The 20,918-nt window shown below is 34.5% G+C and overlaps 1 protein-coding gene across 1 annotated transcript in view; it reads right to left on the bottom strand.

The window, feature by feature from the left end:
* Nucleotides 1–323: 323 nt before the first annotated feature.
* tlcd4b (TLC domain containing 4b) overlaps nt 324–20,918 on the bottom strand; it is a 46,281-nt gene continuing 25,686 nt past the window's right edge. The window contains exons 4-7 of the mRNA XM_056453166.1: nt 6,225–6,283; nt 6,028–6,122; nt 3,168–3,241; nt 324–3,076 (exon numbers count right to left, since the gene is read on the bottom strand). Of these exons, the coding sequence (XP_056309141.1) occupies nt 2,746–3,076; nt 3,168–3,241; nt 6,028–6,122; nt 6,225–6,283 (559 nt within the window). The 3' untranslated portion in view covers nt 324–2,745. The remainder of the gene's footprint in view (nt 3,077–3,167; nt 3,242–6,027; nt 6,123–6,224; nt 6,284–20,918) is intronic.

Genomic DNA, 20,918 nt, shown 5'->3' with positions numbered 1-20,918 from the left:
CACACGCCCCCATACTGAATGTAACCCCAAACCACGATCTTTCCTTCATCAAACTTGACTGATTTCTGTGAGAATCTTGGGTCAATGCAGGTTCCAATAAGTCTTCTGCAGTATTCGTGATGATTGGGATGCAGTTCAACAGATGATTCCTATGAAAAATAAAGAATAAAAATCGACCTTCTCCACTTTTCCAAACGATCAACTAGAAGTCAAGGTATTATTTGTTACTCTAACAAATGGGATCGACAACAAGACTTTTGTCAAGTAGTGTATGTGTGGGAACCACAAACTCTCAAAGAATAAAAAAAACAATGCAAAAGAAGTCTTATAATCCCATATTTATTAATGAACAAATCATCAATTTCTCAAGTTTTGACTGCTACGTGGACAATATTATTAGTGGTCATTAAAGTCACCCATCAGAGGCTCTTAAGACTCAGCTGAGCGTCGAATTTCACATTAAAATATCCAGAGATGATTGGATCCACAATAAAGTGATGTATTAAAACAAGATAAAATCATCTACAATAACCCAACAGACTTCTGTGCTCGTTTTAGTACCCATACAATCACTTCTTACAAGCTCCTTCTACTTCAAGACTGACGGTATTTACACACATAGAGAGATTTTCAATACTGGCATTGGGCTAGTCACCAAATTGCACAAAATAAATCGTTCCTTTATGTTCCAGGTTGTTTGTTCAAATGGCCGACAGCAAAAGCGCAAATAACGAAAAAAAAAAAGAAACCCTCGTATAGATTATTGCTCCTTGTTGATGATAATCTTCTTCCTCCAATATATTATAACAGAAAAAATGTAAGAAATTTAGAAAAGTCTGAATAAATTCGTAAGATTTCATTGATAGTGACTAAAATCACACGAGTTTGAAACACTGAAATTATTTAGGGCTCATTGTGATCATGAAAAACACTTTTCGTCTCAATATTTGCTCAACGTGAGGATCAAACCAGACGCGAGCAAGCAAGTGCAGCATAGATCATAAAAAAAAAGGTTTTTGTAAACAAAATAACTAGCACGTTTGATATGAGCAATCACGTTTACTAAGTTTATCTAGAGTGCAGTATAAAATGAGTGTTACGCTAACTCTACAAGCTAGTACAGACTATACTGTTTATTTCATACATGCAAACCTTGTTGCATATACAGCAACAGGCACATTTTTTTGTGACTGTTCTACAGAAAACAATCAAGAATATCAATCATCAATTAATCGAATGCGGTATTTTGAGTATCAAATTCGTTGCGCTTCCTTTTGATTTCGATAAGCCCTTTAAAACGCAATAGGCTTGGATTAGCATATTGTCTACTGAGAAACATTACAATATAAACGCCGCAAAGGCGTCTGATTGTGCACTAGTTGTGTGGATGCTGTACCATAAAGCCTCCTTCCATAAACAATAAGATTACAGCTCATTTCAGACATTACAAGTACATATAATTACGACCAGACGCTTTTCTTCTCCAGCAAAAACGTCACTGGAGTTTATTTCTGTCGTCACAGCTTCTTATATTTCAAGGCCTGGAGGATGATTTGGTTATTTCGAATCACGGACATAAGGCAGAAAACTACATTTCCCACAATCCTTTCCCATTCTCTGCCAGAATTACCCATTTAAAGAAGTCAGAACATTCATTTTGGAGAAGTACCTGAAGTTCAGAAGAGAAACGCTAGCTCTGAATAAAGAGGGATTTACTCTTGGCAGGAATAAGTACTGCATATGGTTATTTTTTTATGCATATATATATCTATATATGTATATACTGTTATCGTAACACCACAGCACAATGCAACATGGGTTTAAATGCCCACATAAATACAAGCTGAAACTCGCATTCGAGAGAATCAAGCGACAGCTGAAAAAACCCTTCGATTTGGCAGGAAGAGAGTAGAGGGAAAAGACCATGTTGAATTTGCACCAGTTGCCATTAAGTCTTAAACCCAGGATGCTTAAATGATCTACTTGCAATGCATGCAAGAAAAGAACGCACCGAAGGACTCGAGAAACAAACCATGCAGCTTCTTGGAATCTAATGCACACAAGACCGAACAAACTACTCAAACTCCACCTTTGACTTCAGGAAATGCAAGAAATAAACGACTGACGTGCAACATAAGAGTACTAGAAAATAACAGCAAGCGATCATATCTCGTTGACTGTCCTCCACTGAAGTCCGTACGGCTTGTGCTTGACACGGTGAGAGAGGTAGATTTTGTTTTCATGGAGCCTTTCAACAGGTCGGACTGGCAATGTAGTGTTGACATAAGACTGAATGAAGCTCCGCTCTGCCAACAGTTGTGGAGCAAAGTCACGGATATTCAAGACCACTGAGGCACATCAGTGTAAATATCACAGGAAACACTGGCTCCAAGGATCGACAGCGATTGGTTTCGAGAAAAACAAATGGACGGCGTTTACATAAGGCTTTTTTTGCGATGGACATGCGATGGACTTTCAGTGGTCGCAAGCTCATATACCGATGTTCTATTGCTTCGCTTTGTGCTTGGAGGCACTTTGGTTGTGTTTGAGGCATAACGGGTTCGTTAATCAGCTCGACTTTCACTGATAGATGTGAAAAGTCAGAGTTTCTGCACATGTTAAAACCACACCGGGATGATCCTCCAAACCTCCATCCAGAGCACAATGGAAAGGAGAAGTTGCTATATTCTGAAAAGAGAATACGTCTAAATCTAAATCAGTACGGGTCTTTATTGCCGGTGTTTCTCAGTCTGTGTGGTTGTTCACGCAAGTGGTTTTTTTGGAGTCCGCTTTGCGCCCTTTTAGCTTGCCGGTTATGACCTTGTAGCAGCCGCGAGCAATTTTGTACATCCAGATTATATTTAGGATATCCAAACAAACGCAGGATATGATCCAGGCCACCTGAATCGCGAGACCAAGCCTTTCGAACGTTGGCGAATTTATGATGCCAAACACTTTGGCCCAGTAGGGCGGCATCACTGCAATCCGCACAAGGAAGAACACGACCGCCATCGCAATGCCATTGGCGACAACCAGCTGGTGAGTGCGAGGATAGGCTAACGCTTCGAAAAACCACCTGCAGGGAGAGAAACAGAGGTTAGAGGAGAAGTGTAGCACAGGTTTATGGATCTAAATGGAATCGCTTCAAACAAAGCAATCAATCTCACCTTTGATTCACAAATGGCGTTGACAATTCTGAAATCAGTCGGAAGTTCGCAAAATAGGGAAGCACTCCACGTGTCTGGAAAGACAAACATAATTATTTGTACACGTATATCTACTTGTTTTATAGATTTTAATAATCTCTCCGTCCAACCCTATATCAATTCAATCACCCATCCATCCATCTATTTATCCATGTATCTATTCTAATATGTATCAGAATCAGAATCAGTTTTATTGCCAAGTGTGCTTCACACACACAAGGAATTTGTTTTGGCTACAGAAGCTTCCAGTGTACATAAAGTGACAAGTGACAACACAAAATAAATATGAAAAAAAAAAGATAAACATTAAACAGATGCGGTTAGTGAACAGATGCGGTTAGTAAGAGCTCCACACCGAAGCGGCGCCATCTTGATGAGGTCCCATCTTGATGAGCTATCAATCAATCAATCGATCCATCCATTCAACTATCCATGTATCAATTCAAACATCCATCGATCCATCCATCCATCTATCTGAATATCCATCCATCAATCTATCTGAATATCCTTCCATCAATCTGAATATCTATCCATTCATGCATCTTTTCGAATATCAATCCATCCATGCTAATGTAAATCCATCCACAAATCCATCCATTCATCTATCTATCCAATTAATCTAAATATCCATCCATCCATCCATCTGAATTTTAACCCATCAATCTAACCGAATAGCCATCCTATAACATCCGGTATCCATCCTTCTACTTATCTATGAATCAATTCAAATATGCACCAATCCATCATTCATGTAGCTATTCAAACATTCATCCATCAGAATGTTCATCCATCTATCCATCCATTCATCCAAATACCCATCTTTTTCGAATATCTATCCATGAATCTGAATATGTATCTGTCCATCTATCCATCAATCATCCATATAACCATACAAATGAATATCCATCTAAATATTCACCCACCCAACAATCTATCTGAATATTCATCCATCAATCTAAATATCCATCCATCATCTGAATTTCCATCCATCAGTAAAACCAACCTTCCAACCATCTATCCATCTATCCATCCTTAGCTGTACAAAAATTCAACCTAATATCCATGCATATCATCCATCCATGCATCTGAATATCCATCCATCCATCTATCTACTGAATATCCAACCAATCATCAATCTATCCATCCATACAACCTTCCATATGAATTTCCATGTGAATATTCATCCACCCTTTCATCTATCTGAATATCCATCCAATCAATCAATCTAAATGTCCACCCATCCATCTATCTAAATTTCCATCTATTCATCTATCTGAATATCCATCCAATCAAATATCAATCCATCAATCTGAATATCCATCATCCATGTGTCTATTCGATATTCTATTCTAGCTATCCATCCATCTATCCAACCATACATATGAATATCCATCTGAATATTCACCCACCCATCTATCTATCTGAATATCCATCCATCAATAAACCAATCTTAATATCCATCCATAAAATATCCAACCATCCATCCATCCACCCTTGTAGCTATTTAAATATTCATCCTATTTTCCATGCATCTATCATCCATCCATCCATCCATGTGAATATCCATCTATCTATCCATTTATCTATTTGAATATCCAGCCATTCATCTATCCATTCATCCTAGTCTCCATGCAAATATCCATCCAACCTTCCATATGAATATCCATGTGAATATTCATCCACCCATCCATCTATCTGAATAGCCACCCATTAATCAATCAATCAATCTGAATGTCCATCCATCTATTTAAATTTCCATCCATTCATCCATCAATCTATTTGAATATCCATCCAGCCATCCATATATCTATTCGATATTCTATTTCAGACATCCCTCAATCTATCCATCCACCCCTAAATCCATCTATCCATCCATCCAGATATCCATCTATCCATCTAAATTTTAATCCATCAATCAACAAATAGTCAACCATCCATCACTCTACTTCTATATGTATCAATCACCATCATGCATGTAACTATTCAAATATCCATCGAGTATTCATCCATCCATCCATCAATCTAAATACCCATCTATCTGAAAATCCATCAATCAATCTGAATCATCTATCCACTCCAATATCCATCCAACCATACATATGAAAATCCATCTGACTATTCACCCACCAATCCATCTATCTGAATATTCATCCATCAATCAGTCTAAATATACATCCATCATCTGAATTTCTATCCATCAGTCTAACCAAACATCCAACTATCCATCCATCTATCCTTCCATCCTTGTAGCTATTCAAATATTTATCCTAATATCCATGCATATATCATCCCTTCATGCATCTGAATATCCATCCATCCATCCATCCATTTGACTATCCGACCATTTATCCATCCATTCAACCTTCCATATGAATATCCATGTGAATATCAATCCACCCATCATCTATCTGAATATCCATTTATCAATCAATCTAAATGTCCGTCCATCCATCCATCCATCCATCCATCCACCCGGATATTCATCCATTCAAATATTCATCCTCCTATCTGAATATCCATCCATCCAATCCATCAATCTATCCACCAATTCTTCCGTATGAATATCCGTTTATTTAAATATCTATCTATCTGAATAGCCATCCATCCATCTGAATAATTATCTATCCAAACATCCATCTAAATATCCATCTATAAATATGTAACAAATACTTAAAATAAACCGTTGAACAGCCACTTTATATAGTGTCAGACTCTTTTAAAATATGCAAGACAACATCTATAAAATGTAGATTTGTATTAAACATTTAAAGTTTTTCATCATTATTTAGAATAAGTGTCCAGAAATGTGTTCTGTATTTACCAGCACATATCCATAAGCATACAGCGCCGCCAAGTGGTGACAGACAAAAAACACATCTCCCATCGTACTCCAGTTACAAGCAAGAAGCAACAGGTCTGAGAGAAGAGGAGAAAACACAAGATGGTTAAACAAAGTAATAGAATATAATATAATGTAAAATATCTGTGCTTGACTTTGCATGATAAAATGATTCATACCATAGAACAAGTATCCACAAGTGATGGCCACGTTGAGCTTTACCAGGTTAGGATCACCCCTGAGGACAGACAAAAAGGATAGAGTTGAACAAAAGGCAAAAACAACAGTATCAGAAATGCTGTCAGACAGCTATAGAAATGTTGTTATTGTATTAAGACTAACATGAACAGCTTGTTTCTGAAAGGTGTAATCCACACAAAGCATGAAGGAGTGGTGCTGTTCTTGACAGAAGCCCTTTATTACTGTAATATCACTGGCTGCGCGCCACTGTCAACACTGCCAACTGTACAGCTGACGCTAACTCCATACATATTTCGCTAAAGCTACATTACATCACATTTACATGGGTGAACACAGAGAGATCTCATATTGCATGGAATAACATGACATTTTTTGCATTACAGATATTTGGAATTGGGTCTTCTAAGCTAAATATACATATCTACTTAACTGCAGATTTGAATAAATATGTTTATTAAATAATACAGCAATAACATATTTCTCTAATCTATATACTGTCAATGTCTGTCAGTTTAAGAAAAGAGTCACCATCCAGATTCTCCAAAAAGTCATAGAATGTTTTTAGACCAAAATATATGAATTTTGTTTTTTAAAAAATAGGTTATCTTTTCCAAGCCACGGCAAGAGGTCATCCCCTTTGTAGAATAAATATTATATAATGATATAATTAATATACCACTGTAAAAATATTCAGAATACAGATGAATACAGATATGAGTAAAACTATAAATTTTGGTGTATGTACTGTATGAGCTGCTGGGATGAAGATTTACACTGTGATTGCTAAAATGCAAAGCATTATTGTATATTAGATGCTTTGTTTGCAGTGAGGACTTAGAGAAACTTGTTCATGCTTTTATCAGCAGCAGGGTGGATTACTGTAATGGACTCCTCAAATAGACAGTCAGAGAGTTGCAGCTCATCCAGAACGCTGCTGCCAGGATTATGACCAGAACCAGAAAAGAGCACATCACACCTGTCCTCAGGTCTTTACACTGGCTCCCAGTTACATTCAGAATAGATTTTAAAGAATTACTACTTGTTTATTAATCACTAAATGGCCTAGGACTTCAATACATTACAGATATGCTCCCTGAATACAAACTGATCACTTAGAATTAGAATAAAAAATCCAAGAGTTCAGTCAAAGCAGGGTGAATCGGCCCTTAGCTACTGCGCCCCAGCAGCTGGTATCAGCTTATAAAAATGATCAGATGTGCTCCAACATTAGGCACATTCAAATCAAGTCTGAAAACACATCTGTTTAGTAGGGCTGTGCAATTAATCGAAAATCCGGTTTCGATTTCGATTTTGGCTTCTAACGGTTATGAAAAAGCATTAATCGAGATAAACGATTGCATCATATACCGCCCCCTTTCCAGTTGTACACATTTGTTGCTCTGCAAAGCTCAGCTTCACATGAAATGACTAAAAGCATATACTGTAATGTAACGTTTGCAGCACGGGATGCTCATCGTTCATTGATTCATGTTTTTAAAAGCACGAACGAGGCCGGCGCACACACAAAGCATGCGGTCAGCATTCGGTCACATTCGCACACAGAGACGAGCAGAGCACACACATCTAAAGTCATCTTAACGCGAGTGCTTTAATGTTCAAATAGGTGCAAAAACGGAGTGTTTAGAGATTATTCATTTTAACCCTTATCTGTGTAATAAACGAGTTGAGAATCAAAAGACACGTGAATGAGAAACCGTTTTCATCATTATTAATCAAACAACAAGAGGAGAAAATCCCTCACTGCTCTTGACTAAAGAACTTTTGTAGCTAAAATGTTTTTCTTACAGTGAAGATGCTTAAAGCGCAGTTTGTTTCATATTTTTATTCTATTTAATTTATTTCTCTTTCCTTTGCAGGGAGGAAAATACCTGTATATATGCAGTTGAAGTCAGAATTATTAGCCTTCCTGAATTATTAGCGCCCCTTTTCCCCCCAATTTCTGTTTAACAGAGAGAAGATTTTTTCAACACACAATAGATTTAATAACTCATTTCTAATAACTGATTTACTTTATCTTTGCTATGATGACAGTAAATAATATTTGACTAGATATTTTTCAAAATACAAGCAGTCAGATTAAAGTGATTCAAAGGCTTAATTAGGGTAATTAGGCAAGTCATTTTATAGGCTAATAATATTGACCTTAAAATAGGTTTCAAAATATTTAAACCTGCTTTTATTCTAGCCAAAATAACAAATAAGACTTTCTCCAAACGAAAAAATATTATAGGAAATACTGTTAAAATTCCTTGCTCTGTTAAACATCATTTGGGAAATATTTATTTAAAAAAAAACATTCAAAGGAGGGCGAATAATTTTGACTTCAACTGATAATCTTGATTACAATTATGACCAAAATAAACGTGATTATGATTTTTCTCAAAATCGAGCAGCCCTACTGTTTAGCTGTGCCTTTACTGAATGAGCACTGTGCTACGTCCCACAGACTGCACTATTATGGCTTTCTTTTCTTTTTCATGATTTTATAACAGTTTTAACACATTTCAATCTGTTTTTAATTACTTGAATCATTTTTATTTTCTTGTCTCTTTTATTCCTGTTTATGTAAAGCACTATGAATTACCATTGTGTATGAAATATGCTATTTAAATAAACTTGCCTTGCCTATTGAGTATTTTGGATGTTTTTAGCCTAAAAATGCTTCATTAAAAATCCTAAAATTGACAGGTGCATGAAAACAGTGTATTTCTCTGCAGTGCCAGGCTTTTATGATCAGCAATATCATGATCATGTGATGAAAACACGCATGCACGCACAAGTGTCCAGGGTCTTCTTAGAGCCAGAGGAGAGCAGAAGTGAGTCAACAAACTCTTGCGCTCGCCATATGGAGGATGAATATCTGAGGCAGCCGAAAACAGGCTGTAAAACGATCAGGAAAGTGATACGCAGTGACCGCAGGTGTCCAGTAGCAGAAGTGTGTGTGTGTCTGTGTGAAAGAGGATCTGAGCATGAGTGCCAGCAGACTCTCACACACACACAGAGGAAGCTCGGTTAGTGACTTAGCGCTGTCACCTTCACTGACCTCTGACCTCACTGACAAACACCTGAACTCTCACTGCCGTTCAGGTATGCACACCTGATGCCTCTTACACACACACACACACGCACGCACACGCACACGCACACGCACACACACACACACACACAAATAAGTTCACACTTAATCAAAAGCGTGCAAGATGTTCTCAAGTATGAGATTCATTACTCAGAAGGTGTTTCTCCCTCTCCACCGCTCTACTATTCTATTGTTTTTCATGAGCGCCTCATTTTTTTTTTAGATGATGTGACCAATCAGAAGAGCTCAGAGATGGGACAACTGTTGCAACCTTTTGGTATATAGAAAGTTGGCATGACAACTGTTTTATTTACTATTATATCATAGCTCATTGTGGCTTTGTCCAGATATCCTGAGTTATATGATGCATCCTCAAGTGCTTATCGTAACATAACGTTTTTCTATTTAAAATGGGTCCATTATTGCCTTCATTACATTATGAATTACTATTATTAGCATGATGTAATGAATACGTTAACATCACGCTATGTTGTTTTATTTTTAAACCTATTCCTGAACGCAGCGTCTCGCATTTTAGAAGCAAAGACGTGTTTCATGAACGGGTCGTTCAGACAGAATGCGATTTTTCTCTGTTTTTCAGCATAAACACACTTGATAGATGTGTGTGACCATTATGTTTGCATCTAGCCCACTTTAAAGTGCTGCAAACAAGTGCTGCCATTTTTTTAGATGCTGTGTCAAGTTTAAAAAATTGAACTTTCACACGCAGCACATCGCTGTCAGTTCCACAGCAGTGGATGAATCAGAAGAGCTTGAAGGAGGAGTTTCATTACAAGCTTTTGTTTCCAGATACCCTCATCATAGATGCTGTGGTTTTCCCCCCAAAGCATTTACGAAGCATTGCGTCTTGCATTTTTAGATGCAAATACATGTTCTGTGAATGATCCCTAAGGGGTCGTTCACACAGAATGCATTTCCCTGTCCAAAGCGCTCCTTTTTAACTGTTTTTCAATGTAAACTCAGTTGATGGATGTGTGTGACCATTATGCTTCCATCTAGCCCACTTTAAAGTGTTGCAAACAAGTGCTGTCGTTTTTTTTAGATGCTGTGTCAAGTTTAAAGATCTTGGACTTTCACACACAGTGCAGCTCATCACTGTCAGTTCCACAGCAGTGGACGAATCAGAAGAGCTTGGAGGCGGAGTTACATTGCAAGCTTCTGTTTACAAGCGCTCTGTGGTTGGTCCAGATACCCTCGTCCTTGATGCTGTGCTTTTTTCCCTAGGGATAATGAACCATTGCGTCTTGCGTTTTTAGAAGCAAAGACACGTTCTGTGAATGATCCCCAAGGGGTCGTTCACACAGAATGCATTTCCCTGTCTAACGTGCTACTTTTCTACTGGTTTTCAATGTAAACACACTTGATGAATGTGTGCGATCGTTGCGCTTGCGTCTAGCCCCTTTTGAAGCGCTGCACATGAGCGCTGCAATTTTTTAGATGCTGTGTCAAGTTTAAAGATCTTCAACTTTCACACACAGTGCAGCTCATCACTGTCAGTTCCACAGCAGTGGACCAATCAGAAGAGCTTGGAGTTTCATTGGAAGCTTCTGTTTACAGGCTCTCAGTGGCCGTGTCTGGATACCCTCATGCTTTATGCTGTGATTTTTGTCAAACCAAGTGCTGCGTCTTGCATTTTTCAAAGTTTCTGTGCCAAAAACGGTGCTTAAAATTTCAAACTGTGTCATGTGTTAATGTTTATTCTTTTATTATGGTGAAATAAACGAATGCAATGACTGACCTCCATAATAAGAGTCTTAATTCCTCATTTGAATTGAATGTTCACTAAAAATTGCAATTTGTATCTGTTCTGGTTTAGTACAAAAAAAGAATTTTGTTTATTTTATAAGCAAACAACACTTAATTTTTATATTTACATTCCACATAAACATAATATGATTCAATGAAGATTAAATATTGATCTGTAAGTTGATCCGTATTAACTGTATTAACTTTGGGAAGAGAGACACTAGAGTAAGGGGATAGAGACAGAACATGGGGATAATAATATTAATAATAATAATAATAGTAGTAGTATCTTATAATAGATACTAATAAAACAAAAATAATAGTATTGAAACAATAATAACAGAGTCAGCAATATCAACGGTATCAACAGAGTTTATTTGGTAGCCCACAGGGTGTTATATTCATGACGCTGAACATTTGAGAGCTCAAAACAGTGTAAAAACAACATAATTACTTCAACAAATGCGGTTTTGTGACATTTTTGCTTTTGTTATTACTATTGTTGAAGTTCAGTGGTTAGATTTAGTGTAAATGATGCATGTGACAAACAACGCCCTCTTGTGAAAGTGCCATTCACATTTCAGGATTTACAGAAATGTGTACAGTGTATTTTATGCAAAGTCATGCAGAATTTCACAAAGTCATTCACAAAGAGCCTGGCTTAATATGATCTATTTTTTGTGATATTTGTCTAGTACATTTGTCTAGTTGTTCAATAAACATACCTTTAGAATCGAACACACTTTTGTTAACAGACTAAAATAATAGTTTTAAACCATTTTAAGTTGCCATTTCTTTAGTTGAACTTTTGAGGTTCCATTTTTTTTTTAAATATTTAAAAAGTAAAAACTTTGTCTCGTTTCTAGTCCAAATATGAAAAAAGTCTTAGAGCAAATAAAAATATTGCTTTGTTTTCATCTTCAGAAGAAATAAGTCACAATCAAGAGTTTTATTCTCAAAACAAGCTAAATTATCTGTCAGTGGGCCAAGACAATCTGCCAGTGGGGCAAATGAATGTTGTTTACATCTTGAAATGTAGATATTTTATCTATATTAATTAAGGTTTTGCAGAAAATTAAAAAAGGTTTTGCAGAAATGCTATAAATACAGCCATTAAAAACAATAACAAAAACTATAATTCAGACTCAACATTGCATATGTTGCGATGTGACTATTGTGGATGCGCACATTGCTGTATCGATGCTGAAATGATATGTAGAGTATGTGTTGGTTCAATAATTTGACTTTTATGGCAAAGAATATGTTGCTTTCATTGCCTTTAACATGAAATAACTGAATACAAATATAAGAGGCTGCGAAAAACGCTTATTGTAGATGAAAATTCCAGATGGCACTTATTCAGTTTTTGCATCTGAAATTTTCATATATTGTGCAGCCCTATGCAAAACATCAGTGAATGATCCATGTGTTAACATGAACTAACAATGAACAACTTTATTACCATTAACTAACATTAACAACAATAAATAAAAGCCAATAAATAGTTCAATGTTTGTTCATGTCAATAAACTCACTACCTAACAGTAACTAATACAACCTTATTATAAATTAGTGTTCTTGTTACAGTAATGTTAATTAATTTTATGTCAAGTCAAGTCATATTTTACTAGGCGATAAAATCGATATCGGTATTTATTGACCAAACCCCATTGTCAATATTTATAATAATAAAAGTTTGGTATGTAGTTTCAGTATGAAGTGCCAAAGTTTTATTGAAATGTGGCTGTTGAGCATGCGCCTTGGAAGCAATGCCAATAAGCTTAGGGGCTCAGTTTGTCATCTACAATGGAGGCGCGCACATGGGAGTGACATGAATATGGTGTGCAAGCAGTGCTCATGTAACGCATGCACATTTTCCAGGTACCCCTAGTTAAAAAAACATCTGAACTTTTCCAAATGCCCCAAGCGCAAGAACTAATCAATCTGCTTCACACTTTGTATGGAACAAACACATTTCCGTAATAACGGAAGACTAATTACCTCAGATAAACACAAAGCACAAGCTTGTGCTTGTCACTTCAGGTTAGAATAACAACACACGTGAAAATGAGTGGCGTATAGCAACAGTCATGAGATTGTAAATAAAAAGCATGTCACAAAAAGTGGCTTTTTGGTTTCTTTTCTTGTGCATCCCAGCCACTAGCTCCCCATCTGAAAGACTTTTTAGCATAGTGGGTAATATAGTCATTCAACTTCACTGTTTGTAATGTTGCAGTATGTATCCGAATAATGATCGCTGGTTACTTTACTTGAAAGCTCAGATTTGATTATCATAATCTGTTTGAGGTTTACTGAAATATAATCATTATTATTCACACCTTACAGATGTTGATCTACCTTTACCATTGCACACTTTGTAATAGTCTTAAAGGGACTTTGCTAATACTCAAATGAGAATTAATAGGCATGTAGTTGCATTGCAACATTTAGTCAACAAAATGTGCAATAGGGATCACCAAAATAAAGTCTTACCAACTTTATTCACAAACAACAACAAAGAAGTGAGCCAAAGTGCTGTACAGATATATACAACAACATAAGCATAATAATATATAAATGACATAAAATATAAGGTAAAATATAGCTAAACTATCTAAAAAGATGGAAAATAACCAGTTAGTAAAATCAGGCCAACAAAAAAAAAAAAGTTTTCAAAGTTGATTTAAATGAAAACAAAGCAGACGCCTGCAATGGGCTTAGTATAAGGCTGGTTAGAATGCTGGCTAGGATTGGAGTTAGTTGCATGCAATAAGGTATAATTAGTAGTAAGTATTATAGTAAGTACAAGGAACATGTGTAACACCTTAAAATAAAGTGTTACCTTTATTGATGCTTATTAGGCAGAGAAATACAGTATTAAATATAAAGAATTAGACAACGACAGTTCAAATCTATCAGCAAAAAAGAAAATGAATTGACCTATTCTTACTCTCTGAATCAAACAGTGCAATTATAATTTCTAGCATAAAAACACACTTAGTACAAAACCTAATAATAATAATAATAATAATAATAATAATAATAATAATAATAAAAACAATCATAATATAAATAAAATGATAGATATATATTGACATCGACAGTTCAGATCTATTAACAGAAAAGAAAATTAATTTACCTTTTTGTACGTTGTGACAAAAAAAATTTGATCATAATTTCTAGCATCAAAAAAAACTATATTTAGAACAAAACCAAATAATAATAATAATAATAACAACAATAAAACAATCATAATAATATAAATTAAATAAAATGATAGATATTTATTGCCATTTCTTTACAGCACAACAACATTGAGCTTGGGAAAAGTGCTTTATAAATAAACCATTATAATTAATAAACTATAATACAAAACTTAATACAAATTTATCTGAAAACAACCTGTACTTGGTTATCTAATCTATTTCTTTGGTGGACTTTTATGATTTGAACGTGGCACAAGTCGCTCTGACATTACCCTTCAACCTGCTCGACTATCAGGTTACATTATTCATCCTTGAGCACAGATAACTTGTTGGTTTAGTGGAAAAAAGGAAATAGGCTAAAGTTCATTTGGACAGAGAGAGAGATGTAGTTTTAGCCTTGAGAAGAACACAGTTAAGACTAGCTTCTCATCTAATTGACTTCAGGTCAGCTTTGAGGAGAGAATCAGACAGCAGGTCAGACTTGCAGTAAAGACGGTCCTTATGAAATGACTTTAGCCTTTAGTCACTGTAATGAAAGTGTAGATTATAAACAGAAAACATAAAGGAATGGCTCTGGGGGTAAAAAAGCTGCTGTGGAGTGAAATTCTTCAGGAAAAACTGCCTCAAACTTGTGTTAATAAACAGTGAGAAAACAGGTGTAATGTGTTAAACGTGCTATGAAATGAAAGGTTTTTAGAAGTCAGTATCAGTATTGTTAGTTTTTAGGATATCTTTAGGCTATGTGCTCCAAATCAGTGACAAAATTCAAGTTTTGAAGATATAAAATTGATATAAACATGTAAAGCTTGTAGTTTGTCACTTCCGCCTAGATGGGTCAGCAGTTTTTTTTTTTTTTTCACATCACCTGATATTTCAGGTTCTCATCCAATCTTGACCAATCAAATGCTCTCTAGTATCTGACATGCCCCGCCCCCTTCTCCTTGCTTTTCATTTGATGCTCTTTTTCATTTGAGAGCTCAACCATTCTCATTGGCAGAAAGCGGTGATAAAAACAAAACACTATTGGCTGCTTTTTTAGAAGGTGGAGGAGCTACACTACGTCCCGCCCTCTCTTCATTTTTCAGTTGAGATTACATCAACATTGAATAAAATGCGTATTTCAAAGCACTTCACGGGACATTTAATCATACAAAACAATCATTAAAACAATCCTTAAAACAAAGGAACATTCTTTTGAGAATATTTAAGCATTTTTTTCTTCGTAATTGTAAAATAAACACTTCATAAATGTCATTTGTTACTTTGTCAATTTTATTTATTTATCTTATATCATATTTTTACATTTAATCTATTTATGCTTCATTTCTGGACATTATTGATTTAATTTATTATTATCATTAACCCCTGTAAGTCTACCTTTATTAAAAATCAATATGACAAATGTTTTGTATATTATTTGATGCATATTCCCAATAAAATACTTATAGAAAAAGTACATATGAAGAGTTTAGATGCAAAAACCCTAAAAGCCATCTGATGTTTTCTTCTAAAATTAGCATCCCCTGTGTGTAGGCTCAGTAATATTACTTTTGTAGTGCCGAATACGTTATTTACATTGCCTTTAAAGTGAAATAACGGAACATAAACATAGGAGGCTGACAAAAATGGTCATTTAAGGAGAACATCATAGATGGCATTTAGAGGTTTTTGCGTCTGAAATCTTCATATATTCTAATACAACTTAAAAAGCCAAAAATAAAAATGCCAAATAATGTAGATCCTAGGGCTGCATGATATCAGAAAAAATTGGACATTGCAGTATTTACTTTTGCTGCAATATGCATATATTGCGATATGAATATAATTTCACCAGATGATTTGAAGAGCTCTATTTGAAAAGATTTCAATAATTTAGATCGACTGGGATGATCAAGATTTTTTATGCAGTGTATCCGCATAAATTATAATAAATTACAAGCAAAAATAAATAAACAAAGAGCGCTTTATGGTTTTCTGGGAAGTCTAACAGTATTCAAGTACAGAAAATGAACAATCAAATGCAAAATAACATGCTCATAATTGTATTAATAATTTGAAAATATAAAATGTAATAATATTTAATATGTAAATAATTAATAATATAATTTATTTTATAATAATAATATAATAATACAATATTATAATTTATATTTTAATCTTTAATAAATAATCTAATCCTGTGATGTGACTATTGCAGATACAAAAACTGCGACATTGTTGCTTAAACCATATATTGTTCAGCCCTAACAGATTCCTTTATATTCGTTCTTCATCATACATTTCCATTGTTTTCTAAATCTTTTAAAAAATGTATTTCCTGGTTCAAATGAAAACAAACTTCACATCTGACATGTTATAATTTAAGAACCAATTCTCACTAATAATAATGGCTTATTACCTGCCTATTAAGATATTGTCTGTTTAGGACAGGCAAGTTCATTTTTATAGCACTACACAATTGCAATTCAAAGTGCTTTACATAAACAGGAATAAAACAGACAAATATAAAAAAATAAATAAAAACAATGACTAAAAATTATTTAAAACAGATTAAAATGTGTTAAAACTGGTTTTAAAATAATGAAAAAGAAAAGAAAGACATAATAGTGCGATCTGTCTGACGTAGCACAGTGCTCATTCAGTAAAGGCACAGCTAAACAGATGTGTTTTCAGTCTTGATTTGAACATGCCTAATGTTGGAGCACATCTGATCATTTCTAGAAGAAGAGTTCAGCAGCGAGGGGTGTAGTAGCTGAAGGCAGATTCACCCTGCTTTGACTGAATTCTTGGAATTTCTAGTTAGTGATTTATAGCCAAGTAATAATACTTTAGAATTCTGCATGTAAGGAGCCAGTACAAAGACCTAAGGACAGGTGTGATGCGCACTGAAGTTTATTACTTTTATAGTACATATTTAGCAGGATATTATTCTAAATCTCTAATCGTATCTAATAACTATTAATAAGCATCAAATTAGGATATTATTGCGCTTAAAGTCTTAGTTAATGGTTGGTTAATAGCAAGAATGTACCATAAAATAACATGCGACCAAATAAATTACTATTTCATAATTCAAAACAAACAAAATCTTCTTTCGGCAAGTAAACTGCAAGTACAGAACAAAATGTGTGATCATTTTTGAAGTCAGAAGAGCTTAAATCTGAAATGAATAACATTTCTTAATATTGAAAATAGGACGTAGAAACATTAGTGCTGTATTGATCCTTCTAAAATTTGACAAGTAATGGCTAAACTGTAAGACTGCCAACACTGTCACCATCAGCCCTGAAGCGCATTAGTTATGGATGAGCAGATATTTATATTGATCGTACAGCTGGAGGTGCACAATGCAATTTGCCTACAGTGGAAACTGGATATTTATAAGCCACGCATGCAGCGGCTGTTCAGACAGGCCACGACAAGGAGAAAAATCAAGATAGAAAGCTTTACTTTTGAAAGCAAGAACAGAGGTCAAAACAGAGATATACCTAAACCTAACAAACTTTAAATTAATATAAAATTACATGAGCACTTTTTGAAAATTAATTTATACTAGGGTTGCGTGATATATATTGCGATGTTTAAATTTTCTGTGATATATAATGTAATTTTTCCTCAAGATAACTTAATAATTGCAGATTGATTGGAATGATTTTAAAGGGAAGTGCATAAAATAGAATCAACAAATTACAAACAAAGATAGAGTAAATATACAAATAAATTTAACGGTAACAGAGTCTAACGGTATACAGGTACACAAAGAAAATAATCAAATGTACAATAAAGCTGTATATTCATCATTGTGTACATAATAAAATACAATTAATCTGTGTTAAAGCTACAAATGTAATAATTCCTTGTGGCCAAATGCTTTAAACTTGCTTAAAATGTTTACACAGGCCTTAAAAACACAGGCAATTGATAAATTTTCACTTTATTATGACTAAAATGAGTTCAAAATTGTGAAACTATTGCTGATTCACACATTGCGATTTCGATGCTAAACAATATATATTGTGCGGCACTAATTTATACTGGGTGTAACGGATCACAGTTGATCCGTACAGATCACAACCCACAGTTCAGAACACACGCGACCCGTGGATTAATACTTGAACTTGTAGCTTAATCAGGTTTATAACAATTGCAGAGAGATCGCCTCCCGCGTCATTCAAATCATGTGTATGAAAGCATTTAGGTTTCCCTGTAAAATATAATGATGACGGAGGAAGTTGTGGTGGGACCTAAATGCTGTCTTAGGTTATTAAACACATTTTCTTTCACTGTTTGTTTAGCCTGCATTAATGCATTCAGTGTAAAGCTGCATAATTAAACATTAAAAGATCGTGATCTCAATTCAAACCAGCGCAACATGATTGATAAATGATAATGATTTGCATATAATTAATAATCCTTCGAAGCGCTGCATTCAAATCTGCGTTCGATCGAGTGAGAGTTTTTACTCTTTTTCAGTTCATTACAAACAATTAGATAACACAGAAGTACTGGGAGAACAGTTTATAGTTCAGATATAAACACTGATGTTTATGGTAAAGATTAAAATCACCGTTTAATAGAACTTGACTCTGGTAAATGTTGTAGCAATTACATTGATTAACCAATAGGTGGCGACAAACAACCATCAAAATTATGTCAGTGAATAGGTTTTCAGAAATAATCCACCTATAATGAAACATGAATTTTATGTGTGAATTGCTGAATCATTTATTGAAAATACATGTTGTACAAGATGTTAGATTATTATATTTAGCATTATCAGCAACAGTAACAACAATCGTTTTTTTGTATTGAATATTTTCCAGCTGGTTCTTCCTTGATTTTTATTTTTAATAAAATGGCAGGTTATAAGTTGTTTATTAAAACCAATGGCTTTTGCAGTAATGTTTTTGTATAAATAGAAAGAAAATGACATTTGTCTCCTTCCTTCTTTACTGATCCAAAATTGGCCCGATCCGTGACTCAAAAACCGTAGTGTGATCTGAACCACGAGATTTGTTATCCGTTACATTATTAGAAAAAGATGAAAAACATCATTGTAAATAATAATAATAATTCACTGTAAACTAATATTTTAATACAGTTTATTTAGAAAACATGCACTAAATTGCTTTAAAGACATTTAATAAAAATAGATAATTGTAAACACTAATATTGTGAAATGTTTTAAATTATGCCGATTTAAAATAAATTTACATTTTTTATAATTTATTTTAATTATTCAAAAAATAAAATAAAAGTAGATAATATAAAAAAATGTTAAACTCTTTACAGAAAAAAACCCCATTATAAACAGTTAAATGTTTGGGGAAATAATGTTGAAAAACACGAAGAAACTCTAAAAACATTAACTTTAAAAATGACAAAGACACTTGCAGCAAAATGCTTTCTAACACTACAATGAGGTTTCATTAGTTCATGTATTTACACACGCACATGCACACACACACGATGATCATTTTAGATTTATCAGGATTCAGTTGAAGAAGGTTGCAGCGATCTGTCTATTAATGGAGACTAAACAATTCTGCAGAAGGGACATTTTATCTAGTCTGTTGGGACTAAAAGAAAAATACATTTGCACATCATCAGCATAGCAATGATAAGATAAAAATGTAAAACTACTAATAATCTTGCTTAGAGGAAGCATATGCAAACTAAACAAAAGAGCGCCAAGGACAGAACCTTGAGGCACACCACAGGACATATGAGTTCTTATGGACACAGAAAAGCTCCTGTTCGCAAGATAGATGGATAACCAATCCAGAGCTGTCCCACACTGTAAAAAAAAGCGATTGACTTTAATAAAAAAATAAGAGAGCATACATGTTGTTGCCTTTTAATTATTAAGTAAACAACTATGTACTTAATTACAACACTTAAGTTAAGTCAATGGACTTACTGAGTTTTTTTATTTTTATTTTTTAAGTAAAATCAACTTGTTGTCTTTAAGGCAATTGGTTTACTCCCTTATTTATTTATTTTTTAAGTAAAGATCACTTTTTACTGTGCAGTAACACCCACAAGAGAACGCAGTCTCTTAATAAAAGTGCAGTGATCGACGGCATCAAAAGCTGCACTAAGAACCAGCAAAACCATACCAGACCATTCTTTCAGCAACTTTAAACAATTTTCCAAATAGACAAAAAAAGAAAATGGGTTACATTTTTTAACATTTAGGCAGACATTTAACATAAAAAAATATATAAAATAAAATTCTGCCTTATATTTTTATTTTTGCAGTGTGTCTTAAGTTTAATTACTCAAAACCAATTACATTTACAGTGGATCTGACTAAGGAACGAACCTCAGTGTGTCACCTTTCAAAAGAGACAAAAACCATGCATATACTAAAAATGGTTCAAAAATAGCATGCAATTTACTTTGGGTAAGCATTTTTTAGGCACTTTAAGAAAATTGTGCAGGAATGCTAAGGGGATAATATTAAAACACATGGACCTTTGCTTTAGATTTTAAGATTGTATCACAGAATGACACTGTTTTTGTACTAAGAGGAGGATGAAGCAGCCTGAAATGAAGATTCCTCAGACTCTCCCTCTCCTAATACTTTTTTTTCCAGTGTT

This window comes from Danio aesculapii, chromosome 3, assembly GCF_903798145.1.
Source record: "Danio aesculapii chromosome 3, fDanAes4.1, whole genome shotgun sequence".
In the NCBI taxonomy this organism is placed as follows: domain Eukaryota; kingdom Metazoa; phylum Chordata; class Actinopteri; order Cypriniformes; family Danionidae; genus Danio; species Danio aesculapii.
This window is presented reverse-complemented; position numbering and strand designations above follow the sequence as displayed.